Genomic DNA, 23211 nt, shown 5'->3' on the forward strand with positions numbered 1-23211 from the left:
TTTGTAAATTCGAAAATTGAAAAAAAAGTGAAGCACATGTAGTTCCCTATATGGTAATTGTATAGGAGTGACCTTCAAGCACCTCACTGCTGAAGAAAAGCCACAGCCCTGAGCTAAATGTGAGTACTCCAATCATAAGGGCTCTGTGAAATCTAACATCACTGTTATACGTTTACTCTGTGAACCACAGCTCCACTATAAACCAGAATTCAACACAGGAAATCAATGGCCAGACCAAAAATGCATTCCTTTACTAGCTAGTTTCACAAACTAACAAGATATTGCCGATTGAACCAGTAGATTCATCTTTGACCTTAAGAATTGTATTTTGTAATACCCTTTGTGTAGAGTGCTCCAGGGCCAGTCAGTGCTTTCAAGTGGGGGCAGGAACTGAAAAGTGGGAAAGGGAGAGAGAGGAATAAAGAGAAGCTCCCTACATAAAACTTCACCAGTTAATTAAAATTAAAATTAGACAGGCAGAAAGGTTTTGCTCCTCCAACAACGCTGCCTTTCCAGTCAATAGCCGATACATATGCATGCCAGCTGAAAACTTTTATGCTGCTGCAGATTTACAGAACTGCCTACTGGAGGATACACTATCATGAATGAACTTCCCTGACAAATGAGGAAGACCACAAAGGAGGTAGGGTAGAAGCAATCATTTGCCATGAAACCCACAAAAGACAGGGAGGTAGACAAGTAACCTGATTTTGTTTCTGGAAAAAGTGACCACAATGTATTTTATTTTTTTTGCCAAAGGAATTTTTGTCCTCCAAAAAGAAAACTTGACTGCAATAAAAAGGGGGAGCAAAAATAAAATGGGAAGGCAAGCATTTGCAATTCAGTGTCTTCAAGAAGGGAGGTAGCTGGACAGAGTCTAGGAGATGGTTGCTTGGGTTTCACTGTTTAAGTCTCCTGAGTGTATCAGGTGGTTATATTCCATTCATACAGGTTACGGCGCTGCAGGAGTTTTTGCTGTCGTTGTGGGCACCACCACACTTTCTGGCTGTACAGCTGGGCCTGGATCTGCAGAGAAATACAAGATTGATAAGCTTTTATGTGTAAAAAGGTCACAGATTATGTTCTGAAGAAAAAGATAATTTGCCTGTTGATCACTTCTTTCCAGGATTCCAACCATACTCTCTTCCAGTCTACATCCAACTGCACAGACAATAGAAACCTCAGTTTAACATCTCATTGGAAGGTGGTACCTTTCAGCACTCGTTCAACACAGTTTATATTACTTACCCCCTGGTGTGATGGAATGCCAATGGTGTCTGACCCAGATGGCAGGGTACTAACAAGGAAGCCAAACTGATGCTTGAAAATTAGGAACAACTTGGGTTGCATGAGTCCTGGCATCAATGACCATCTCCATCAAGAGAGAATCTAACCATCTACCCTTAACATTCAACGCCATTACCATTGCTCAAACCCCCACTAACAACATCCTGGGGATTACAATTGACCAGAAACTGAACTGAAACAGCCATATAAATACTGTGGCTATAAGAACAGTTTAGAGGCTGGGAATTGCATAATGAATAACTCACCTCCTGACTCCTCAAAGTCTGTCCACCATCTACAAAGGCACAAGTCAGGAATACTCTCCATTTGTCTGGATGAGTGCAGCTCCAACACACATGAAGATCAACACCATCAAGACAAAGCAGCCCGCTTGAAGGAACCTCATCCACCACTTGAAACATTCACGCCCTCCATCACTTGCACACAGTGGCAGCATGTGTGTACCATCCACAAAATGCAATGCACTCACCAAGGATCTTTTGGCAGCACCTTCCAAACCCGTGATCTCTACCACCTAGACAAGGGTAGCAGGTGCATGGGAACACCACGACCAGCAAGTTCCCCTCCAAGCCACACATCATCCTGACCTGAGATATATCGCCGTTCCTTTACTGTTGCTGGATCAAAATCCTGGAACTCCCTTCCTGTACCTACACCACACGGACTGCAGTGGTTCATAGAGGCAGCTCACCATCACCTTCTAGGGCAATTAGGGATGGGCAATATATACTGGCCTAGCCGGCAATGCCCACATCCCGTGAACGAATAAAAAGTCATCATGGTTCAGGGTCGCATTAAAAATGAGGAAGCTAGGAGTAAGGGAAGTCAGGCAAAACAAATGAATAACAGAACAATGAGGTAAACAATATAAATAGGGTCAACAGCAAAACTTGTTTTTGGAGAGAAAAGATTAAGTGACCTGATAAACATTCATTCTTCAACCATCATTACCAACAACTAACATTACCAAAAGCAAATTAACTCATTATTCATTGTATTGTTGTTTGAGAGATCTTGCTGTGCACAAATTGGCTGCCATGACTACCTGCAAAACAATTGTGACTACATTTCAAAAGGAACTCATTGGTCATGAAGTGCTTTAGGACCGTCAGGATGTGAACACAGTTTAGTAACTGGAACTTCTCTCTTTCCATGGTAAAAAAGGTAAGGCATTTGCATTTATAGAGTGCCTGTTATAATCTAAGGGCATCAAAAAGCACTCTACAGCCAAATGTTTTTAAGTGTCATCACCTTGTAACATAGAAAGGCAGCATGATTGGAAAAAAGTCAGCTTGGGTTTTCTACTCGTGATCACAATCTAGGAACCATTAATGAAAAGTGATCAGACTTAACTATTCAACTGTGGAGGCCACAACAGCAATCACCAAAACTAGAATTTTAAAACATGGGCATCATTCATTCAGTGCTTCAAATGAACCTCCATGAGCCAGCAATTCTGAACCCATTCTCCTGCTTGGTCCTCCTAATCCTCTTTTTAAGCAATACTTGGAAGAGTACCAGGAAGAGTTTTTTCAAATTCATTTACAGGATGTGGGTGTCACTGGCTAGGCCAGCAATTATTGTGCCCTCATGAAAGTAGCAGTGAGCTGCCTTTTTGAACCGCTGCAGTCCCTGTGATGTAGGTGCATCCACAGTCCGGTTAGGGAGGGAGTACCAGGATTTTGACCCAGTGATAGTGAAAGAATGGCGATATACTTCCAAGTCAGGGTGGTGAGTGGCTTGCAGGGGAACTTCCAGTCGGTGGTGTTCCCATGTATCTGCTACCCTTGTCCTTCTAGATGGTAATGGTCATGGGTTTGGAAGGTGCTGCCTCAGGAACCTTAGTGAGTTTCTGCAGTGCATCTTGTAAATGGTATACACACGCTGCCATTGTTCATCGGTGGTGGAGGGAGTGAATGTTTGTGGAAGGGGTACCAATGAAGCGGGCTGCTTTGTCCTGGATGGTGTCAAGTTTCTCGAGTGTTGTCTCATCCAGGCAAGTGGAGAGTATTCCATCACACTCCTGACTTGCACCTTGTAAGATGGTGGACAGCCTTTGGGGAGTCAGGAGGTGAGTTACGTGCCACAGGATTCCTAGCCTTGATAAGTGAGGTGATGCACTTGGGCAGGACAAACAAGGCACAGGAATACACGATGAATGGTAGGACCCTGGGAAGTACCGAGGATCAGAAGGGCCTTGTGTGTGCATGTCCACCGGTCCCTTAAGGTAGCAGGACAGGTAGATAAGGTGGTTAAGAAGGCATATGGGATACTTGCCTTTATTACCCGAGGCATAGAATATAAGAGCAGGGAGGTTATGCTGGAACTGCATAAGACACTGGTTAGGCCACAGCTAGAAAATGTTGCGTGCAGTTCTGGAATCCGCATTATAGAAAGGATGAGATTGCACTAGAGAGAGTGCAGAGGAGATTTACCAGGATGTTGCCTGGGCTGGAGAGTTTTAGTTACGAGGAGAGATTGGATAGACTGGGTTTATTTTCCCTGGAGCAGAGGAGATTGAGGGGGGACATGATTGAGGTGTACAAAATTATGAGGGGCATAGATAGGGTAGACAGGAAGGTACTTTTTGCCTTGGTGGAGGGATCAATAACCACATTGATTAGGGGCCATAGATTTAAGGTAAGGGGCAGGAGGTTTAGAGGGGATGAGGGGAAGAATTTTTTCACCCAGAGGGCGGTGGGAATCTAGAACTCACTGCCTGAAAGGGTGGTAGAGGCAGAAACCCTCAAAACATTTAAGTAGTATTTGGATGTGCACTTACGATGCCATGGCATACAAGGCTTTGGGCCAAGTGCTGGAAAATGAGATTAGAATAGTTAGGTCCTTGTTTGACCGGTGCAGGCTCAATGGGCCAAAGGGCCTTTTTCTGTGCTGTCGGCCTCTATCACTATGACTCCATGACCTGTTCCTGCAGCCACAGTATTTACACGGTTCATCCAGTTCAGCTTCTGGTCAGTGGTAACCGCCAGGGTATTAATAATGAGGAATTTAGCAATGGTAATGCCATAGAATCTAACCATTGTCCCTTGATACTCAATCTTGTTGGAGATGGTCACTGCCCTGGCACTTGTGTTGCGCGCATGTTACTTGCCACTTGTCAGCTCAAGCTAGGATACTGTCTAGGTCTTGCTGCATTTGGACATGCACTGCTTCAGTATCTGAGGAGTCACGAATGGTGAACATTGTGCAATCATCAGCGAACATCTCCACTTCAGATCTTAGGATGGAAGGTCATTGCAGCTGAAGATGGTCGGGCCTAGGATACTACCCTGAGAAACTCCTGCAGTGATGTCCTGGAACGGAGATGATTGACCTCCAACAACCACAATCATCTTCCTTTGTGCTCGGTATGACTCCAACCAGCAGAGAATTTCCCCTCCGATTCCCATTGACTCCAGTTTTGCTGGAGCTCCTTGATACCATATGCTGTCAAATGCTGCCTTGATGTCAAGGGCAGTCACTTTCACCTCTGAAGTGGAGCTCTTTTGTCCATGTTTGAATTAAGGCTGGAATGAGGTCAGGAGCTGAGTGACCCTGGCAGAACCCAAACTGAGGGTCAGTGAGCAAGTTATTGCTAAGCAAGTGCCACTTGATAGCACTGTTAATGACCCCTTTTATCACTTAACTGATGATTGAGAGTAGACTGATGGGGTGGTAATTGGCTGGGTTGAATTTGTCCTGCTTTTTGTGTGCAGGACACATCTGGGAAATCTTCCACATTGCCATGAAGTTGTCTGTGTTGTAGCTGTACTGAAACAGCTTGGCTTGGCTAAGTTCTGAAGTTCAAATCTGGCCTGGATATTGTCAGGGCCCATAGCCTTTGCAGTATCCAGTGCCATCAGCCATTTCTTGATGTCACGGAGTGAATCAAATTGGCTGAAGACTGGCATCTCTGATGCTGGGGACCTTTGGAGGAGACAAAGATGGATCATCCACCCGGCACTTCTGGATTCACGACTGGATGTGGCAGGACGCCAGAGATTAGATCTGATTCATTGGTTGTGGAATCGCTTAGCACTGTCCATCTCTTGATGCTTGGCACGCAAGTAATCCTGTGTTGTAGTTTCACCAGGTTGACACCTCATTTTTAGGTATGTCTGGTGATGCTGCTAGCATGCCCTCCTGCACTCTTCATTGAAACAGGGTTGATCCCCTGGCTTGATGGTAATGGTAGAGTGGGGGATATGCTGGGCCATGAGGTTACAGATTGTGGTCGAGTACAATTCTGCTGCTGCTGTTGGCCCACAGTGCCTCACGGATGCCCAGTCGAGTTGCTAGATCTGTTTGAAATCTATCCCATTTAGCACGGTGGATGTGCCACACAACACGAAGGAGGGTATCCTCAATGTGAAGATGGGGCTTCGTCTCCACTAGGACTGTGTGGTGGTCACTCCTACGATGGACAGATGCACCTGAGGCAGGCAGGTTGCTGAGGCGGTCAATTATGTTTTTCCCTCTTGATGGTTCCCTCACCACCTACCACAGACCCAATCTAGCAGCTATTCACTTTAGGACTCAGCCAGCTCATTCTGTGGTGGTGCCACTTTTGGTGATGGGCATTGAAGTCCCTTCACCCACAGTACATTGTGTCCTCGTTCACTCAGTGCTTCCTCCAAGTGGTGTTCAACATGGAGGAGTGCTGATTCATCAGTTTGTTTGGGTGGGGTGGGGGGGGGGGGGGTGGAAGAGAGAGAGAGAGAGAGAGAGAGAGAGAGAGAGAGAGAGACAGTACGTGGTAATCGGCAGGAGGATTCCTTGCCCATGTTTCACTTGATGCCATCAGGCTTAATGGGATCCAGAGTCGATGTTGAGGATTCCCAGGGCAACTCTCACTGCTGTGCTGCCACCTCTCCTGGGTCTGTCCTGCTGGTGGAACAAGACATACCCAGGGATGGTGATGTCTGGTATGATTCCGTGAGTACGGCTATGTCAGGCTGTTGCTTGGCTAGTAAGCAAGGAGGACTTTTCGGGGGTCAACAGGGCTGGGCTTGTCATTGTCGTTTCCAGTGCCGAGGCCGATGCTGGGTTGTCCATCTGGTTTCGTTCCATTTTATTGGCTTTGTAGTAGTTTGATACAACTGAGTGGCTTGCTAGGCCATTTCAGAGGGCATTTAAGAGTCAACCACATTACTGCAGATCTGTGATCACATGGAGGCCAGGCCAAGTGAGGACAGCAGAGCAGATTTCCTTCCCAAAAGGACATTTGTGAACCAGATGAGTTTTTACAACAATCCACAATGGTTTCATGGTCATCATTAGATTTGAACCCGGGTTCCCAGAGTATTACCCTGGGTCTCTGGACTACCAGTCCCGTGACAATACCCCTATGCCACTGCCTCCCCCCAACCCCCTCAACAGCAGCCAGCATTTTCCAGCAATACAGGAAACAAGGTTCAAAAAAAAAGACTAGAAAAAGTTCCTTTCATGACTAAGCTGAGGGCAGAAGGTGACCTGCCAAAACTGACATAACTGGCCACCTGGAGGTGCACAAGAGCAATGCATTGACCGACCTTGTAATTTTCATACTTTGGGGAATACCCCACCTCTCCACTTGGCTTAAAAAAGATCACTCCTGCTTTGACTTCCCCATTACAGTAGCAAATAAAGCAATGAGAGTCCAGAGTCATGGCCCTCTACTGTATGGGCATGCAGTGAGTACAGATTTCAAGTTTACCTGGGTTTGGTGTCACACATCCCAAGAACACTCCAATTTATGACAGATTTTATTGCAAAGGTAGAATATTAAAGAGTATAGGGATTGAGGAGAGAGTGTAATTCGACTAGGTGGCATATGAAGAAAATCAGGCTGGATGGTCCAAATAGCCAAATTCCATGTTGTAATACCCATATTTGCTGCATTTTAAAACATTTTCTTCAATAATAATATCCAATGGATGGCAGAAGATCTTTTAGAATTTAGAAGTGAGGGTCACTGGGAGTGTTATAGCATTTGTATAGGGTCCACATGAATGTGCACAAGATTTGAAAACTGCTGCTTTACTCCGAATTCTGCATCCACCAATCGATCTACTTAAAAACTAATAAGAAAAAACTAATACTGATGCAAATTACATTTCCATTATTCGTGACTGATGCTCAACGTCAATTTGAAATGAAACCTAGATAATTTAGTGTTGAACCCTATTGTCCACCAGGAACTGGGGCAGGAGAACCTAAATCATTGGACAGCAAACCTTCAGAGCCAGCAGTGGAGAGATGGCCATTCCATCAGTCTGACACCCATCAATACCAAGCTGCAGAGTATTGGTTCACCACTTCACTTTAAGAGTCAACATTTAAACTGGCTTCTCTGACGTGCAATACAAATCAAAGTTCTGTCATAACACGGAGCCGCAGCCTCACATCACTGGGATTCAGGCGAGGGGAAGTTTATTACTGGATGGATACACAGTGGAATGAAGTGAGGTTTCCTGATGTTGGGTCCATGGGATGAGTCATATCCTGACATAAATTAGCACTCATATCCTAAAACACCCAAAGATGGAAAGACAATTCCCACTTATTGTGAAATACTTATTGAAAATTCTACACCAAATCTCAACCAAAAGTCATAGATTTAATATTTAGTATTCTTCAATGCCTTCCATCTGCAAGATCACAGGACAATTTCCTGACCCTGAAGTACAATGACCCTTTCTGTCCTATTAATGCAATATGTTTCAACAATATTTGGCTCAGCTGCTAATACTGTCCCTTCTGATTCAGAAGACTGTGGGATTCAATCTCACACTGGCTTCAATTCATAATCTAATCTTCACTTCAGTGCTGTGGTATACTGTAAGTGTCTATCATTCAGATAAAACTGAATCCCTGTTGCCTCTTGAAAAGTCTTCTAAATGCCTTGACTAACATTCCTCCCACAAACACCAAATATTGGTGAACTGGCGATTCATTTCATTGATGTTTTGTCCGAATTCCTTGAAATGATTCATTAGTAAAGCACCTATTGCTGTTCCCAATGCATAGAAGAGAAGGCCATATTTTTGAAAAATTCTTACACATGCCATTGGTTGCAGCTGCTGGTCGTGGGCCCATCATATTACCATGTGCTGCTGCTGGTACAACAGTTGGGTTTTGATGGGGGGGTGCTCCTGACGGTATATTCGGCTGCAGGTTCGGCATCATACGGCCCGCCATGGGTTGGCCTGGCATCATCGTCCCAGCTGCTGACATCTGACCTATTGGAATATCAAAATCACAAATTAACGAGCAAGGCCGGGGACTTATCAAAGCATTATCAAAAGCACACATCCAATCCAGCAAATTAGACTCAAATCCATTTATATCACCAGATACAAAACGGATATTTTGAATTCAAGAACGGACATCAGCTATGGGGATTTGAATGTACACTTTGGCCTAGTGCCTACAAACATTTTTGATGGTGCTGCAAAGGCAAATTGGGCTGCAAAGCAGCCTTTGCATTGCTTTACACCAGATGATATGAAGCACAAGCTGAATTCAGAACAAAGTTCCTTTCAACAACTTGGCTTAACAGTAAACTGTTAATCTGCCCATTTCCCACACATTACGTCATTGTGGCTTCAGTGGGCCTGCAATACCGAATTGGATATGCTGTGGACCCTTGTTCACGGAGTGGTGTTAAATCACTTCCAAGTGCACAAGTTTTTCATGTGGAATAAAAAAAACCAGAAAATGTTGCAAATACTCAGTAGATCTTGCAGCATCTGTGGAGAGCAAAGTTAATGTTTCAGGCCATGACCTTTTGTTTATTATGGTTGCATCTACTAACATCAACAGCAGGGGGAGCACTTCCCACACATTTTGCGATGACTTACAAAATAGCATTGCAGATGCATCCAACTGATGGAAATAATATTTTCTTTGGCATGTTATACAACAGATTGTCTCAGCACTACAAGTCGCCGAGTGTGCCAAACACTTAAAAATGAACCCATGTCAAATGGTTTCTTTGACAAAAATTGAGACCAATGAACAACCCATAGGGCAGAAGCATTTCCACAATTCAATATTCCCATGTGTTATCCAGGTATAAGCACAAGGCAACTGTGTCAAGAGTGGAGCATGGGTCTGTGCCTAGGAAAGACTGAATTCCCAATCATGGCTTTGACCTTTTCCTGCATGGAGCAATTCTCATGCAAGCAGTCTGCATAGACCAAGGCCTGAAAGCAGACTCACCAATCAGCCTTAGCTGCAGGGAGAGCTGAGGGGGATGAATGGAGGTTGAGAAGAAAAAAAAAGCTTCTAACCCCTGACTTTTTTTGACGTATGCGCAAAAAATCCTTTCATGCGATGTCTGGAGCATCAGTGCAAAACAATATTATTATAGGCAAAGTTTTTGTATTTCAAAATTCAATCCTCCAAATAAGATGAGGTACTTACAAAAAGACTTGACTGAGAAACAATAACTATTGACTTTACAGTTCTGGAGCTCAGATCATCCCAGGTCAAATCCAAATTCCCATTACCAATTGCTAGTTTATATACCTTTGACGACACATAACTAATTTAACTACCAGTGTCATCTAACTACTTTAAGCTACTGCAGTCCTTGTTTATACTGGAGAGCAGTCAATATGGCTGGTTGACCATTTGCCATTACCAGAGGCATCAAGTACAAAGCCTCTGCTTTGTTTAAACAGTGTTCAGCTCATCGGCTATTTCGGGCAGCTCAAACAGCTGCACCCTTCATTAAACGCTCTCTTCTTGTTCCCTTTTTATTCCCCATTTTTCTCATATATTTTGATTTATGTGGTTCCATTCCAAATAGTAATACATATATTGGGTGGTAAATTAGACAGAGACAGATTGATCTGGGCAGTTAAATACCTTTTTTGAAAATTTCTTCACCAAATTTAAACTAAAACTACAGCTGGAATTAAAAGTCATCAAACATGGCATTTAAATGAGTCAAATAATTCTGGATGTCAGTGTAACTCTTTCAGAGAAGCTGCAGGTGACATTTAAAAAGAGCTATTGATAATAAAGCCCCACAGCAATAAAACCTTATGTCAGCTCCTCCATTCCAAAGGTTGAACATAGTACTTCCCAAGAACTTGGTAAAAAATGCAATGAATAGTAACTTTGTTTCCCTATAATTTGAGAAAAATGCAGAAAATACTTAGAAAACATTAATCAACTAGTTTAATGATCACATCATTGGCATTTAGTTTATACAATGATTAAGTGATCCTGAATATTATCAAGATGAGAGTGACCAAAGATTTTTTTTAAATCTCAAAATTAGAAGTCAAAGACAAAATTCTTGTGACAAGTGCGAGGAAACTCAAATACTTACCTTAAATTTAAATTGAAGTCACAGTTCGGGAATGACAGTTCCCAACGGGCTGAGGGACTTCTACACAGGCTGGGAACTGGCCCTGCACATGTGCACATAAGAAAAAGCAAATAAATAGAATGGTGCAAAACTGCAGGTCAGGTGACCCAAACCGCTGGTGTCCCAGGGAGCAGGACACGGGGAAGGGAGAAGGTACCAAACCAAGGAGGCGGTCCCAAACCAGGGAGTGGGACAGAAAGAGGTCTCAGAAGACAGTCTCAGGTAAGGGACAAGAACATAGATGAAAAACTGATCCTATTAGGTAAAGGTTGAGAGAAAAGGAGCAAAGCATTAAGACAGAGCTGCGAGGAGCAGGCTTGAAGTGAAGCCGGCTTGAGAGAAGCCCTGAAGATTCGAGGAGGCAGCTGAAGGTTGATGACTCCGTGCTGCAGGTGTAAAGGTGCCCTTTTGCAGCAGTGGTGTTCCACTTGGCACGGCTGAAGGTCTGAAAGCATGCTTGGAAGGTGAAGCGTGAGTGTGCTTGGAGATCCAGGGGAAAGGAATCTTGGAAGGTGAGACTGAAACCCTGGAGGTGGATCCTTGTTGAAGCCTTCCGAGTTGGAGCAACATTTGGAGAGATTTCCAAGGTAGTTCTTCAATGTGGAGATTGGAATCCATTGTGGAAAGACAGTTTCAGTTAGATTGTTTGGCTCACACAGACAAATGTCTGAGTGGGTTGTTGAGAACTCCATGGAATCTGCTTTGGGTTGCATCTGTCATTTACTTTGGAGTGTGGTGTGCCTGACCACAGTTCGCCTATTAATTCGCATCTACTGCATATTTACCCTGAATATTAGGGCATAAAATAGATATGGGAAATTATTTTATTTTTCTGAATTTGAATGTGTCTGGAAAGATCTAGCTGGGGTGAAGGAAGAGTGAATACCTGATCATTTTCTTGTGTTTGTACTAAGATCTTTCCAGCCTTTTTGTCTGGTGAAGCAGTTCATTTTTTCTCATTTCATATTAAATGTTCTATTCTGTGTTAAAAGTTCATCAGCAGACTCCTGTGAATTTGTTCAGTAGCCTCCCTCCATGGTTTCTTTAAAACAAAGTTAGGATCTATCAAGCCAGGTTCCCATCTGGAATCTGACTTATCCAGTAAAATCAGCTGGCATTGTAACACAAGAATCATATAATTATAGCACCTTTTATGACCTGTAGTGAATAGAAATACTTCCAGGCCACTTCAAATAAACTATTAAATTTTAAGTGGGTAGAAACATTACCTTCTTACCATCAAGACTGTAGACCAATGCATTTGTATCTAATCACCAGCAACATCAGTATTTTGGCATTCAATGCAGTTAGTGCATGTAATGCAGGATGAAGTCCATACTAACACCAGAACATGACCTTGCTGGATTACACAATTGTGAAGCAAAGCAAAGGACAACATCAGTGCTACACAAACTATTTTCCAATGTGACCCCATATTAACTCATCACCACCTTCTCAAGAGCAATTAGGGATGGGCAACAAATGCTGGCTTTGCCAGCATTACCCACATCCTACAAATATATTTTAAAACTTTTAAAATTAACGTGACCCCCGACGCCAGAAAAAAAAGCAATAAAAGCAGCAGGGTAATACAGCACATAATTAAGGTCTGTATATCTTAGATCAAGTGTGTTTAAAGTACTTTTACTTATATTTCTTTGACGGGGTGTGGGCACCACTGATGACACCAGCATGTATTGCCAATCCCTAATTGCCCACGGGAAGGTAAGGGTGAGCTTTCTTCTTGAACAGCTGCAGTCCATGAGCTATAGGTACACCAACTGTGCTGTTAGGCCAGGATTTTCACCCAGCAACAGTGAACGGTGATATAGTTTCAAGTCAGGATGATTTTTGGCTTGGAGGGGAACTTGTAGGTGGTAGTCTTCCCATGCACCTGCTGTTCTTGTCCTTCTAGTAGTACAGGTCGCGGGTCTCAAAAGGGTACTGCCTAAGGAGTCTTGGCGAGTTGCATCTTGTAGATGGTACACTGCTGCTGCTGCTCTGCGTAGGTTGTGGAGGAAGTGAATATTTAAGGTGGTGGATGGGGTGCCAATCAAGTGGGCTGCTTCGCATTGGATGGTGTTGAGCTTCTTGAGTGTTGTTGGAGCTGCACTCATCCAGGCAAGTAGAGAGTGCATTCCATCACAATCCTGAATTCTGCCTTGTAGATGGAGGACAGGCTTTGGGGAGTCAGGTGGAGAGTTACTCACCATAGAATTCCCATCCTCTGACCTGCTCTTGCAGCCTCAGTTTTTATGTGGCTGATCCAGTTCAGTTTCTGTCAACGGTAACTCCCAGGATATTGATAGCGGGGAATTCAGCAATAGTATTGTCATTGTTGGAGAAGGTCATTGCTTGTCACTTGTGTAACTTGCCACTTATCAGCCCAAGCCTGTGTCCTGCTGTATCTGGACACAGACTGCTTGAGTATCTGAGAAGTCGCAAATGATGCTGAACATTGCACAATCAGCGAACTTTCCTACTTCTAACCGTATGAAGGCAGGGTCATGGGTGAAACAGCTGAAGATGGTTGAGAGCCCCTGTAGTGATGTCCTGGAACTGAGATGATTGACATCCAACAACCACAACTGACTTCCTTTATGTTAGTTATGGCTTCAAACAGTGGAGAGCTTTCCCCGCCCCAACTCCCATTGACTTCAGTTTTGCTGGAGTTCCTCAATGCCACACTCGATCAAATGCTGCCTTGATATCACGGGCAGTCACTCTCACCTCACTGAGTTCAGCTCATTTGTCCATGTTTGGACTAAGGCTATAATGAGATCAGGAGCTGAGTGGCCCTGGTGGAACCCAAACTGAGCATCAGCGAGCATGTTAATGCTGAGTAAGTGCCGTGTGATAGCATTATCAGCAGCACTATTGAAGTCATTTTCCATCACTTGGCTGATGACCAAGAGCAGACTGATGTGGCGGTAATTGGCCAGGTTGGATTTGTCCAGCTTTTTGTGCACAGGACATGCCTGGCATGTTTCCAGGTAGATGCCAGTTTTGAAGCTGTACTTGAACAGCTTGGCTAATGGCACATTGAGTTCTGGAGCACAGGTCTTGAGTACGATTGCTGGAATGTTTTCAGGGCCCGTTGTCTTTGCAGTATCCAGTGCCTTCAGCAGTTTCTTGATATCATATGGAATGAATCAAATTGGCTGAAGACTAATCTGTGATGCAGGGGGTTTCAGGAGGAGGCTGAGATAGATCATCAACTCGGCACTTCTGGCTGAAAATAGTTGCAAATGCTTCAGCCTTGTCTTTTGCACTGATGTGCTGGGCTCCCCCAGAGGGTGGAGGTATTTGTCAAGTCTACTCCTCCAGTGAGTTCTTTAATTGTTCACTACCATTCACAACTGGATACAGCAAGACTGCAGAGCTTAGATTTGATCCGTTGGTTGTGGAATCACTTAGTTCTGTCTATCACTTGTTGCTTATGCTGTGTGGCACGCAAGCAGTCCTGAGTTATAGTTCCACCAGGTTGAACACCTCATTTTTAGGTATGCCAGGTGCTGCCCTTGGCATGCCCTCTTGCACTCTTTCATTGAACCAGGGCTGATCCCCCATTTGATGGCAGAGTTGGGGATATGCCATGCCATGAGTTTTCAGATTGTGGTTGTATACAATTCTGCTGCTGCTGGTGGCCCACAACACCTCATAGATGCCCAGTTTTGAGTTGCTAGATCTGTTCAATATCTACCCCATTTAACACTGTAATAACGCCACACAACATGGAGGATATCCTAAATGTACAGATGGGACTTAAAATCTCCATAAGGGCTGTGTAATGGTCACTCCTAACAATAAAGTCATGGACAGGTGCATCTGGCAGCAGAAAGTAGGTGGTAATCAGTAGGAGGTTTCCTTGTCCATTTTTGACCTGATGCCATGAGACTTCATGAGGTTGAGTGTCAAAGTTGAAAATTGCCTGGGCAACCCTCTCCCAACTGTATACCCCAGTGCTGCCAACTCTGATGGGTCTGGGACATAGTCACACTCATGGAATCGTATGTCAGGCTGCTGCTCGACTAGGCTGTGGGACAGCTCTCCCAATTTTGGCACCAGCCCCCAAATGCTCATAAGGAGGAGTTTGCACAGTCAACAGGGCTGGATTAGCTGTTGTCGGTTCCAGTACCTAGGTTGTTGCCAGGTTATCCATCCGGTTTCATTCCTTTTTGTAGACTTTGTCGTGGTTTGATACAACTGAATGGCTTGCTAGGCCATTTCAGAGGCATTTAAGAGTCAACCGCATTGCTGTGGGTGTAGAGTCACATGTGTACCAGACAAGCCAAGGACCACAGATTTCCTTCCCTAAAGGATTTGTGCCTTGCAGATGGTGGACAGGCTTTGGGTAGTCAGAAAGTAAGATACTCATTGTAAAATTCCCAGTTTCTGACCTGCTCCTGTAGCCACAGTATTTATAGAGCTAGTCCAGTTAAGTTTCTGGTCAATGCTAACTTCCAGGATGTTGATCGTGGGGTTCAGAGATGGTAATACTATCTGAGCTGCCAGCCTTCTGATTGGACCAGCTGCATAAGGAGCCCACCCACCTCCTTAATAAGATACTGAGCACAGGGGCAGCCAATTAGAAGATCAACAGTTTCTCTGCTGCTAAGTACAGGCTCAGAATCCCATTTGGTCCCAATGCGGGGTCCCAAAGCCCACAGGCAAATCAAGCCCATGGAGTTGAGTAACAGATCAGCCATGATTTCATTGAATGGCAGAACATGTTCGAGGGACGAACTGCCAGAGTTCTGTGGCACAGGTAGGTGAGGACAGCGCCTGCAGAGTTCACATTCAGTCATAACCAGAATCTACAGCAATCCTACTTGCACCTCAGCCCATCTTCCACACTACCAGCAAACAAATTCAAGCAAGGTGATCTACTTTTAAAAAAAAATACAAAAAGACAACAATTCCAAGGTGACAATGTCATCACATTGATGCAGCTCAGCTAACGATGTCTGCTGAGCCCAACAATGACATTTCAGCACACAACTCACTTCTGGGTGTTCACTCCCTAGATAGATTCCAGCCTGTAACTCACTTCTGTTGCATTATTTTGCCACTGGAGGATTTGATGTCTGTTTCTGCATTGTGTGTGTGTCTTGGAGTAATTTTCATAGAAGAGTAAAAATAAACATATTACAGCAACAAATGAAAAAAGCGAAAGAACATGTTTACTGGGCTGGAGGCTAATGAGAACAAATCAACCATACAGCACATGAAAAGGTCACCTCCAGCATTAGTTATACTCCAATTAGTGTGTGCCCTGTGTATGAGCAAGAGCATCAGGGTGAGAAAAAATGAGAAAGCTATAGTGAGGGAGCACATCAAATTGGAAACTAAACTCAAAAGGAGATTAAACACTCATCCATCAATAACAGATTTCAAATCTAACATGCAGAAAGCTGTTTTACAGCACCTCAGGATGGGAAAAAAGGAAAATACTGTAAAACAAAAAGTCACCTTTGGCAATCCAGTGATGCATGGTAAACTCATTCCACAGATTATGATCTGCAAGCAACAGAATTTCTGCCTCATCTGTGCTCACTTTTTCATAATGGCCAGCAGATTTACAAGCTCTCTTAAACCAGACTAGAAAGATGATGTCCGTTTTTGTTTTCCCTCCAGGAGATGGGATGTGTACTTATGTTATTGGATGCCCAAACCATAGTCATTCGCCACAATAAACTTGGCCCAACTGGAGGTAATCAGGCTATGCATCACTGAACAGGGTCATCCTTGGTTAAGTTACACAGGGTTTGACCTTTCTGCCATTTTGGATCCTTGCTTCCTCTTGCTCTGAAGCTAGCATTGTGTGTCGAAATTACAATTCGCAAATAGGCTGCTGCTGTCGGCCTCACATTAGTAGAGCAGTTCCCAAACTGTGGGTTACAGAGGTCATATTTGGGACCACGATTTCCCCCTCCTCCAACCAGCAATGGTGACTGTGGAAATGAGACAACCAGTCCAGAGACACGAACATGACAGCCCTGGACACACTGGTTCAATTCTGCGAGACAGTGTGGGGTGGGGTGATGAACCTAAAGTGCTCTAACTTCAGAAAACACTTAGCAACATGTTTGAGTTGGCTCAGGATGTTTGTGCGCCAACTTGGCGCAGTGATTGAGACAGAGATTGACCATATTCAGTGTGCCGGAAAAACTGGTAGATCACACAGCTGAGCTGGGATGTTGAGAAGCAGCTTCAAAATTGATTGTGTTTCTACTCATGTCTGGCAATTGTACAGGCTCCTTGCCCCAGGCAAGCGACTTTGCTTCACAGGCAACAGCAAGCAGACTCAGGGGGCAGGGGGGGTGAGGTTGGGAAGAGGGATGCACGTGCATGCTGTGTGTTTGCGGCAGAGGGGTGTTAGAAGATGTGTGTGCTTGTGGTTGGGGAGAAGAGTGATTACAATGTGTTGGGGGAAAAAATTAGGGTAAGGGGCTTCATTAAGTCCATGTCACCTGGGAACATGGAGGATTTGGCTAAACCCTACATTTGTACTGTTAGGAAATTCAGAGAGTTTGAGTAAGTTATATATGTATTTGGGTGTGTTAAGGGTAAGGTATATCTTTAAGTTTAGTTTATATTTGTTTTCTATTTGTGAGTTAAAAGGTGAAACCAGGGGTCTAGTTTCATTTTTGAGTGGAGACAGCAGGTCTAAAGCTCTGTTTGAATACCTGCATCTCTAATGAGAATTTTACAACTCTTGAAGGAGAGTTAAAGCAAACAAGAGTATGAAAAAAAATTGTGCTAATGCCTCGCAACAGGGGTCCAGAGAGTGAGGCCCCAACCCAACGTGTAGTTTGAGTTCAGTTGGAAGCAGCTGCCAGAGAGACTGGACAGATAGCAAGTCCCAAATTGAAGTTGAAGCCAGGATTCCAGAGAGACTGGATGCCTGTATACTGGGAGAGGGAACTGCAGAGAGTAAATTTCCCAAAAGAACTGAAAGGAACCAAAGCCTGAGACAGGAAGGGCGGCAGGATCCTTCTAGTCAAAAGGAAGGACAGGAGTCTGAAAAAGGTACTGTTCTGTGGAAGTGACAGTAAGGAGCAGAGAGGAAGGCTCCAAGCCTCAAGCTTAAAGGGAGAAAGCTGCGGGAAGCAGATTAAAGGGGTATATGTGTGCGAGAAGCTAGGAGATCCAAGGATACAGCTAAAAGTATAACTCTTTACTATAGGCATGTGAAGCATGGGTGTACTGTTGATGGCTGAGTCAGTGAGAGTGCGTGGAAGAAAGGTTGAATGCACGTGGTGATCCAGGGGAGAGGAACATCAGAAGGAGAGTTTGGAACCCTGGGCGTGGACCCTTGTGGAAGAGCTGACAAAGTGCCAGTTTGGGATAAGATTCCAAAGCCAGTTCTTGGAGAGTGGAGATTGAAAACCCTCGTGCAAAAGATGGAGTTTAGTGAGACCGGTTTACTCACTGTGTGACAAGTGTCTGGGGAGTTGATGAAAGATCCATTGCATCTGTTTGGGGTGGCATCAGTCACTTGGTTTCAGAGTATGGTGCCTGACCACAGGTCACCTATTGGCTTACAGGAACTATGCACTTGCTGTAAACATTAGAATATAAGAGAGCTTTTGTAACTTGTATTATCCTTACAAATCTGTATATATTGCGAAAGGTATAGTTGTGGGTGAAAGAATATTGCTTTTAAATAAACCAGACTAGATTGTTTTCAAAGGAGGAGTGAAATGTGTGTTTATTTTTCTTTAAGGATTACTGGTAAAGCTTAGTACGATAAGAGATCAGAAAGGTAAAGTCCAAAGACATAATGAAACAATGGGAATTTGCATTCAGAGGGGAAAATATGTATGAAGGAGCGAAGGCTGTGTTTAAGGGTAGGCATTTTAAGATCTAAAAAATGTGAAAAGCCTTCAGCATCTAAGCCTCAAGCTGCTCTCTTCAAAGAACTGAAGTTAAGAAAAGTCGCTTGGAATTTGACTCATTCAGGGTATTGTATGTCACTTTGCCTGGGTCTTTTAGCAACAGGAGAAGGAGCCATTCGGCCCATCAAGCCTGCTCTGGCATACAATTAGATGATGGCTAATCTGATTATAGCCTTAAATCCATTTTCCTCCCCATTACCCTCGACTGTGTTTAACTCAACCATGAATATATTCAGTGACCCAGCCTCCACTGCTCTGGGGAAGAGCATTCCAAAAAACTAATGACCCTCAGAAGAAATTCCTCCTCATCTTTATTTTCAATGGGAAACACTATCGTTAAACTGTTCTAGATCTCCCATGAAGAGAAACATCCACTCAACATCTACCCTGTCAAGGCCCTCAGAATCTTGTGTTTCAATAAGATCACCTCTCATTCTTCTAAATCCGAGTATAGACCCAACCTGCTCAATCTATCCTCAGCAATAACAAGGTGACTTGAGACTTATGTTTCCCAAAGATTTCCATTACCAGTGGTTTTCCTCAACCTCATGGCTCAGTCTCCTGTAGACTCAGAAGGACTGACTGCAGGATTAGACAACTACTTTGTTATCATACAACCACTAAGATGGTGGAAAACATCTGCTCCTTCCATGACAACATGCATAGTACTGTACCATTTAACAGCACCACTTCTAATAGTTCCAAGGTGAAGAATGAAATGAAACAAGGCAGTGCCCCAGTCCCCCCTTTGTTTGCTCTCTTCTTCTCCATGCTCTTGACCTTTCCTTTCCATACTGATATGGAAAGAATTTACCTGCATACAAGGTCAGACAGCAAACTCTACAACCTATCTAAAAACAGCACATCTTGATCCAAGTACTCCACTATGCCAATGATGCATGCTAGTCACTCGAGAAACTCAACTACAAAAACTCATGGATTGTCTTTCACATACCTGTAACTTAGAGTCAGAGAGTCAGAGTTATACAGCACAGAAGCAGACCCTTCAGCCCATCGTGTCTATACCAGCCATCAAGCACCTACCTATTCTAATCCCATTTCCCAGCATTTGGCCCGCAGCCCTGTATGCTATTACGATTCAAGTGCTCCTTGAGGTTGATGCAATCTTCCACAATAAGTTCATGGATGGCAAGGGCCTTGTTCACCAGTGAACATACATTCTGGAGGGAGATGCAGTGAAAGCTAATCGCCTGGCAGAGTCCACAGTGTTCACAGTGGGAGGGGCGAATTGGACAAGAAGGCAATTGGCAAGAGTAGCCCCCAACAGGCACGCAGCTCGGGAAGTTCAGCAACAGAGTAGGGTGGAGCAGTTGGAGTTTGTAATGAGGCAGCAGTCAGTGCCTCAATGGGCCCTTCAGAGGGAAACTGTATATTCCCTCTAAGGTGGAAACAAGCCTGGGATGGCATGCATGAGAATAGGAAGGTCAAAGAGAACTGAAGTGTTTGGCTGGGGATTTAGGAGGGCAGATTACCCAAAGGAGAGAAAATGAAAGAAAGCATGACAAAAGAAGAGGGGTCTAGGAGGGCTAAAGACAAAGGAATTAAGGAAGGAGGGAGAATCCAGAGTGGCAGCCAGAACGTGCGCATGAACTGGATACTGAACAAACTCGAGTTATGGTGCCTGGTTTCGTAGTGATTATGATACATAAAAACCTGATAGTAAGCAGGAAATAAATTTGTAACATAGGAGAGAAGCCTTCTTGCATTCCTTTGCTACGAACAGCCTGTTTCTTGCAGTGCATGGCTGCTTAAATATAGTCACATGGCCACACATACACATTTTAAAGGGATCACTACTTGTGCATGGCCTGTTTATTCCCTGCACAACACATTTCCAATTCCTACTCAACTTGCTCCCCTGTGAATAGAAACATTCAGTAAACTGCTTTCATGGGACAAGGTGTCATATCTCTGTCCCTGACCACACTGACAATCTCCTGATGCAGAATGCAATACACGCACAGGAAAAGCGGCTGCCACCTTTGGTTGACACACAAAATGTGCATGGAACAAGCTACCTCTTAGGAGTTTCATTGTAGATGTTTGCAGCACATTCTGGGCATATCATAGAAGGATGAAATCATGAACGCACCAGTCCTCTCAATGGCAGAGAGTTGACTTCACGAACTCAGGCCCATTTGCTGGATGGGAGGCACACCTAAGGGTTTTCTGGATGGTGAGGTAGCTCAAGCCAGACAACCAGTAGGATGTCCAACACTCCACTTCAAGAATGCTTGCAAGTGTGACATTTAAGGCCTTGAACATTGATTCTTGCACTTGAGGCACAGTAGTTGACAAAAAGAGGAAAATGGCAACAACACCTGTGGGTTGGCACGTGCCACCATGATCATCTTTGGCAACAGTGTCTTGGCAACAAGCACCGACACCAAAAAGAACAAAACCTGGCAACCACTTCATATGCAGCACTTATGGCAGAGCCTAACTCTCATGGATTGGTCTCTTGGGCCATCAACATAAGTGCACCATATGAAGCTACCCCATCCCCAATGGATTTTATTTGCTGCATGTCCACAATTTACACGGTTGGAAAGATCCAAAGGTTAAGATAGTGGAAAGAAAAATAAATGGGCCTCCATCTTTTATTGTCTGGCTATTTCCACATATTTTATCAGGTTCTGGCCCAATGCCATCCTTTAGCTTAATCTCAATATACTTTCATTTTATAAAGGTATCATCTGAGCAAGAAGTCAGGGCAGAACATCAGGTTTGACTCTGGGTCTGTGCTGCATCCACTGATCTCAGCTGAAGCAGCAGTCGGAACTTTGCAATGTGCTCCAGTTTCCCCTTGTCAGAGTGAAATCACTCCACTGTTACCCTCATCTTTCTTCTCCAACCCCAACATCCTTCTCTTTTGTAAACACTGATGCAAATGCTTATTACGTATCTCTGCCAAATATCATCTATTAACTCAGTCTTCTCATAGGTGCCAACTTGACATTTATCAATTTTCTGATGTGTATAGAATATGTAACTTTTTATATTTAATCCTTGCAATTCTATAGTCTTACAAACATTTTATCCAAGCCACTCCAGATGTGAAAGCTTTAGTAGGCTATTGAACTGCACATAGAACAGCAGAGCCAGATCCTATCCCCCAGTAGCTGCCCACTCATGCTCTTTCTAGCAGGAGGCACCAGATAGGAAACCTGAGTCGGGCTCTCTTTCTGACAACTTCTTCGCTCCTACAAGGGGAATTAAAACTAACTAAAAACACCCCAAACCGCCTCCAGCTGAGATCAGAATCAAAGCTGGCACATCTGGTCTATGGTTTCTTACTGTGTTTTGTTTATGCTGGTATCTTTATGCACTCACAGAGACACTGGATCTTCTCTCACCCATTTTCCATCCCACCAAAGACTAGGAAGTTTGTTGCATTAATGGGGACCTAAATCTCTGCTCTACCAATCTACCTGTCACAGATGCATCTGTCCATGACAGTATTGATAGGAGTAATCACTGCACTGACCTTGTGGAGATGAAGTCTTGCCTTCATATTGAGGATACGCTACCACCATGCTAAGTGGGATAGATTCAAAGCAGATCTTGTAGCCCAATCTGGACATCCATGAGGCACCATGGCCATCATTCAACCACAATCTGTAACTTCAGGCCTAGAACTCTGTCATTACTATCAAAAGAAAGGATCAATCTAGGTTCAATAAGGAATGCAGGCAAGCATGGCAGGAACAGCACCAAGCATACCTAAAAATTAGGTGCCAAACTGGTGAAGCTACACAAGACTGCATGCTAAGCATCATGTGCATCATGTGGCAGACAGAGCTAGCGATCTCACAATCAACAGTTCATATTCCACAAACAAGGTTGATTCAATCATCTTCAGCCAGAAAGTGCCAAGTGGATGGCCATCTCAATCTCATCCCGAGGTCCCCAGCATCACAATCTTCAGCCAATTCAATCACTTTGTGCAATATCAAGGACCAGCTGAACTCTCTGGATTCAGCAAAGGCAATGGGCCCTGACAACATCCCAGTACTAGCACAGAAATGTGCTCCAGAACTAGTCACGCTCCTAGTCATGCTGTTACAGTACAGCTACAACACTAGGGCTAACTGACACTGGAAAATTGCCCAATTATGTCCTGTCCACAAAAAGGGCAATTGGTGCCCCAGTCTATTCTCTATCAGCAGCAACATGCTGGAAGATGCCACTGACAGTGATACCAAGCAGCACTCACACAGCAATAATCTGTTTTCTAATACTTAGTCTGGGTTCTACCAGGATCACACAGCTCCAGATCTCATTACAGCCTTGGTCCAAACATTGGCAGAAGAGCTGCATTCAAAAGGTGAGATGAGTGTGACTACTCTTGACATCAAGGCAGCATTTGTCTGACTGTAGTATCAAAGAGCACTAGCAAAATTGAAGTCAGTTGGAATCAGGGGACTAACTGCACTGGTTGGGAGTCATACCTACCACAAAAGGAAGATGACTGTGGCTGTTGGAGGACAATCCTCAGTGCCAAAACAGCACTGCAGAAGTTCCTCAGGGCAGTGTTCCAGGCCCAACCATTTCCAGCTGCTTCGTCAATGACCTTCCCTCCAGAAGTGGGGATGTTCACTCATGATTGCTCTGTACACA

The 23211-nt window shown here is 44.1% G+C and overlaps 1 protein-coding gene across 3 annotated transcripts in view; it reads right to left on the minus strand.

Moving 5' to 3' along the window:
• Positions 1 to 267: 267 nt before the first annotated feature.
• LOC144679895 (SWI/SNF complex subunit SMARCC1-like) overlaps positions 268 to 23211 on the minus strand; it is a 213040-nt gene continuing 190096 nt past the window's right edge. For 2 of the 3 annotated variants that reach the window (XM_078540826.1, XM_078540825.1), the window contains exons 27-28: positions 8349 to 8528; positions 268 to 1026 (exon numbers count right to left, since the gene is read on the minus strand). In XM_078540826.1, coding sequence (XP_078396952.1) covers positions 953 to 1026; positions 8349 to 8528 — 254 coding nt within the window. In that variant the 3' untranslated portion in view covers positions 268 to 952. The remainder of the gene's footprint in view (positions 1027 to 8348; positions 8529 to 23211) is intronic. The other variant, XM_078540827.1, reaches the window with a different exon arrangement.

The sequence above is a fragment of the Cetorhinus maximus genome, chromosome 4 (assembly GCF_964194155.1).
Source record: "Cetorhinus maximus chromosome 4, sCetMax3.hap1.1, whole genome shotgun sequence".
Classification (NCBI taxonomy): Eukaryota; Metazoa; Chordata; class Chondrichthyes; order Lamniformes; family Cetorhinidae; genus Cetorhinus; species Cetorhinus maximus.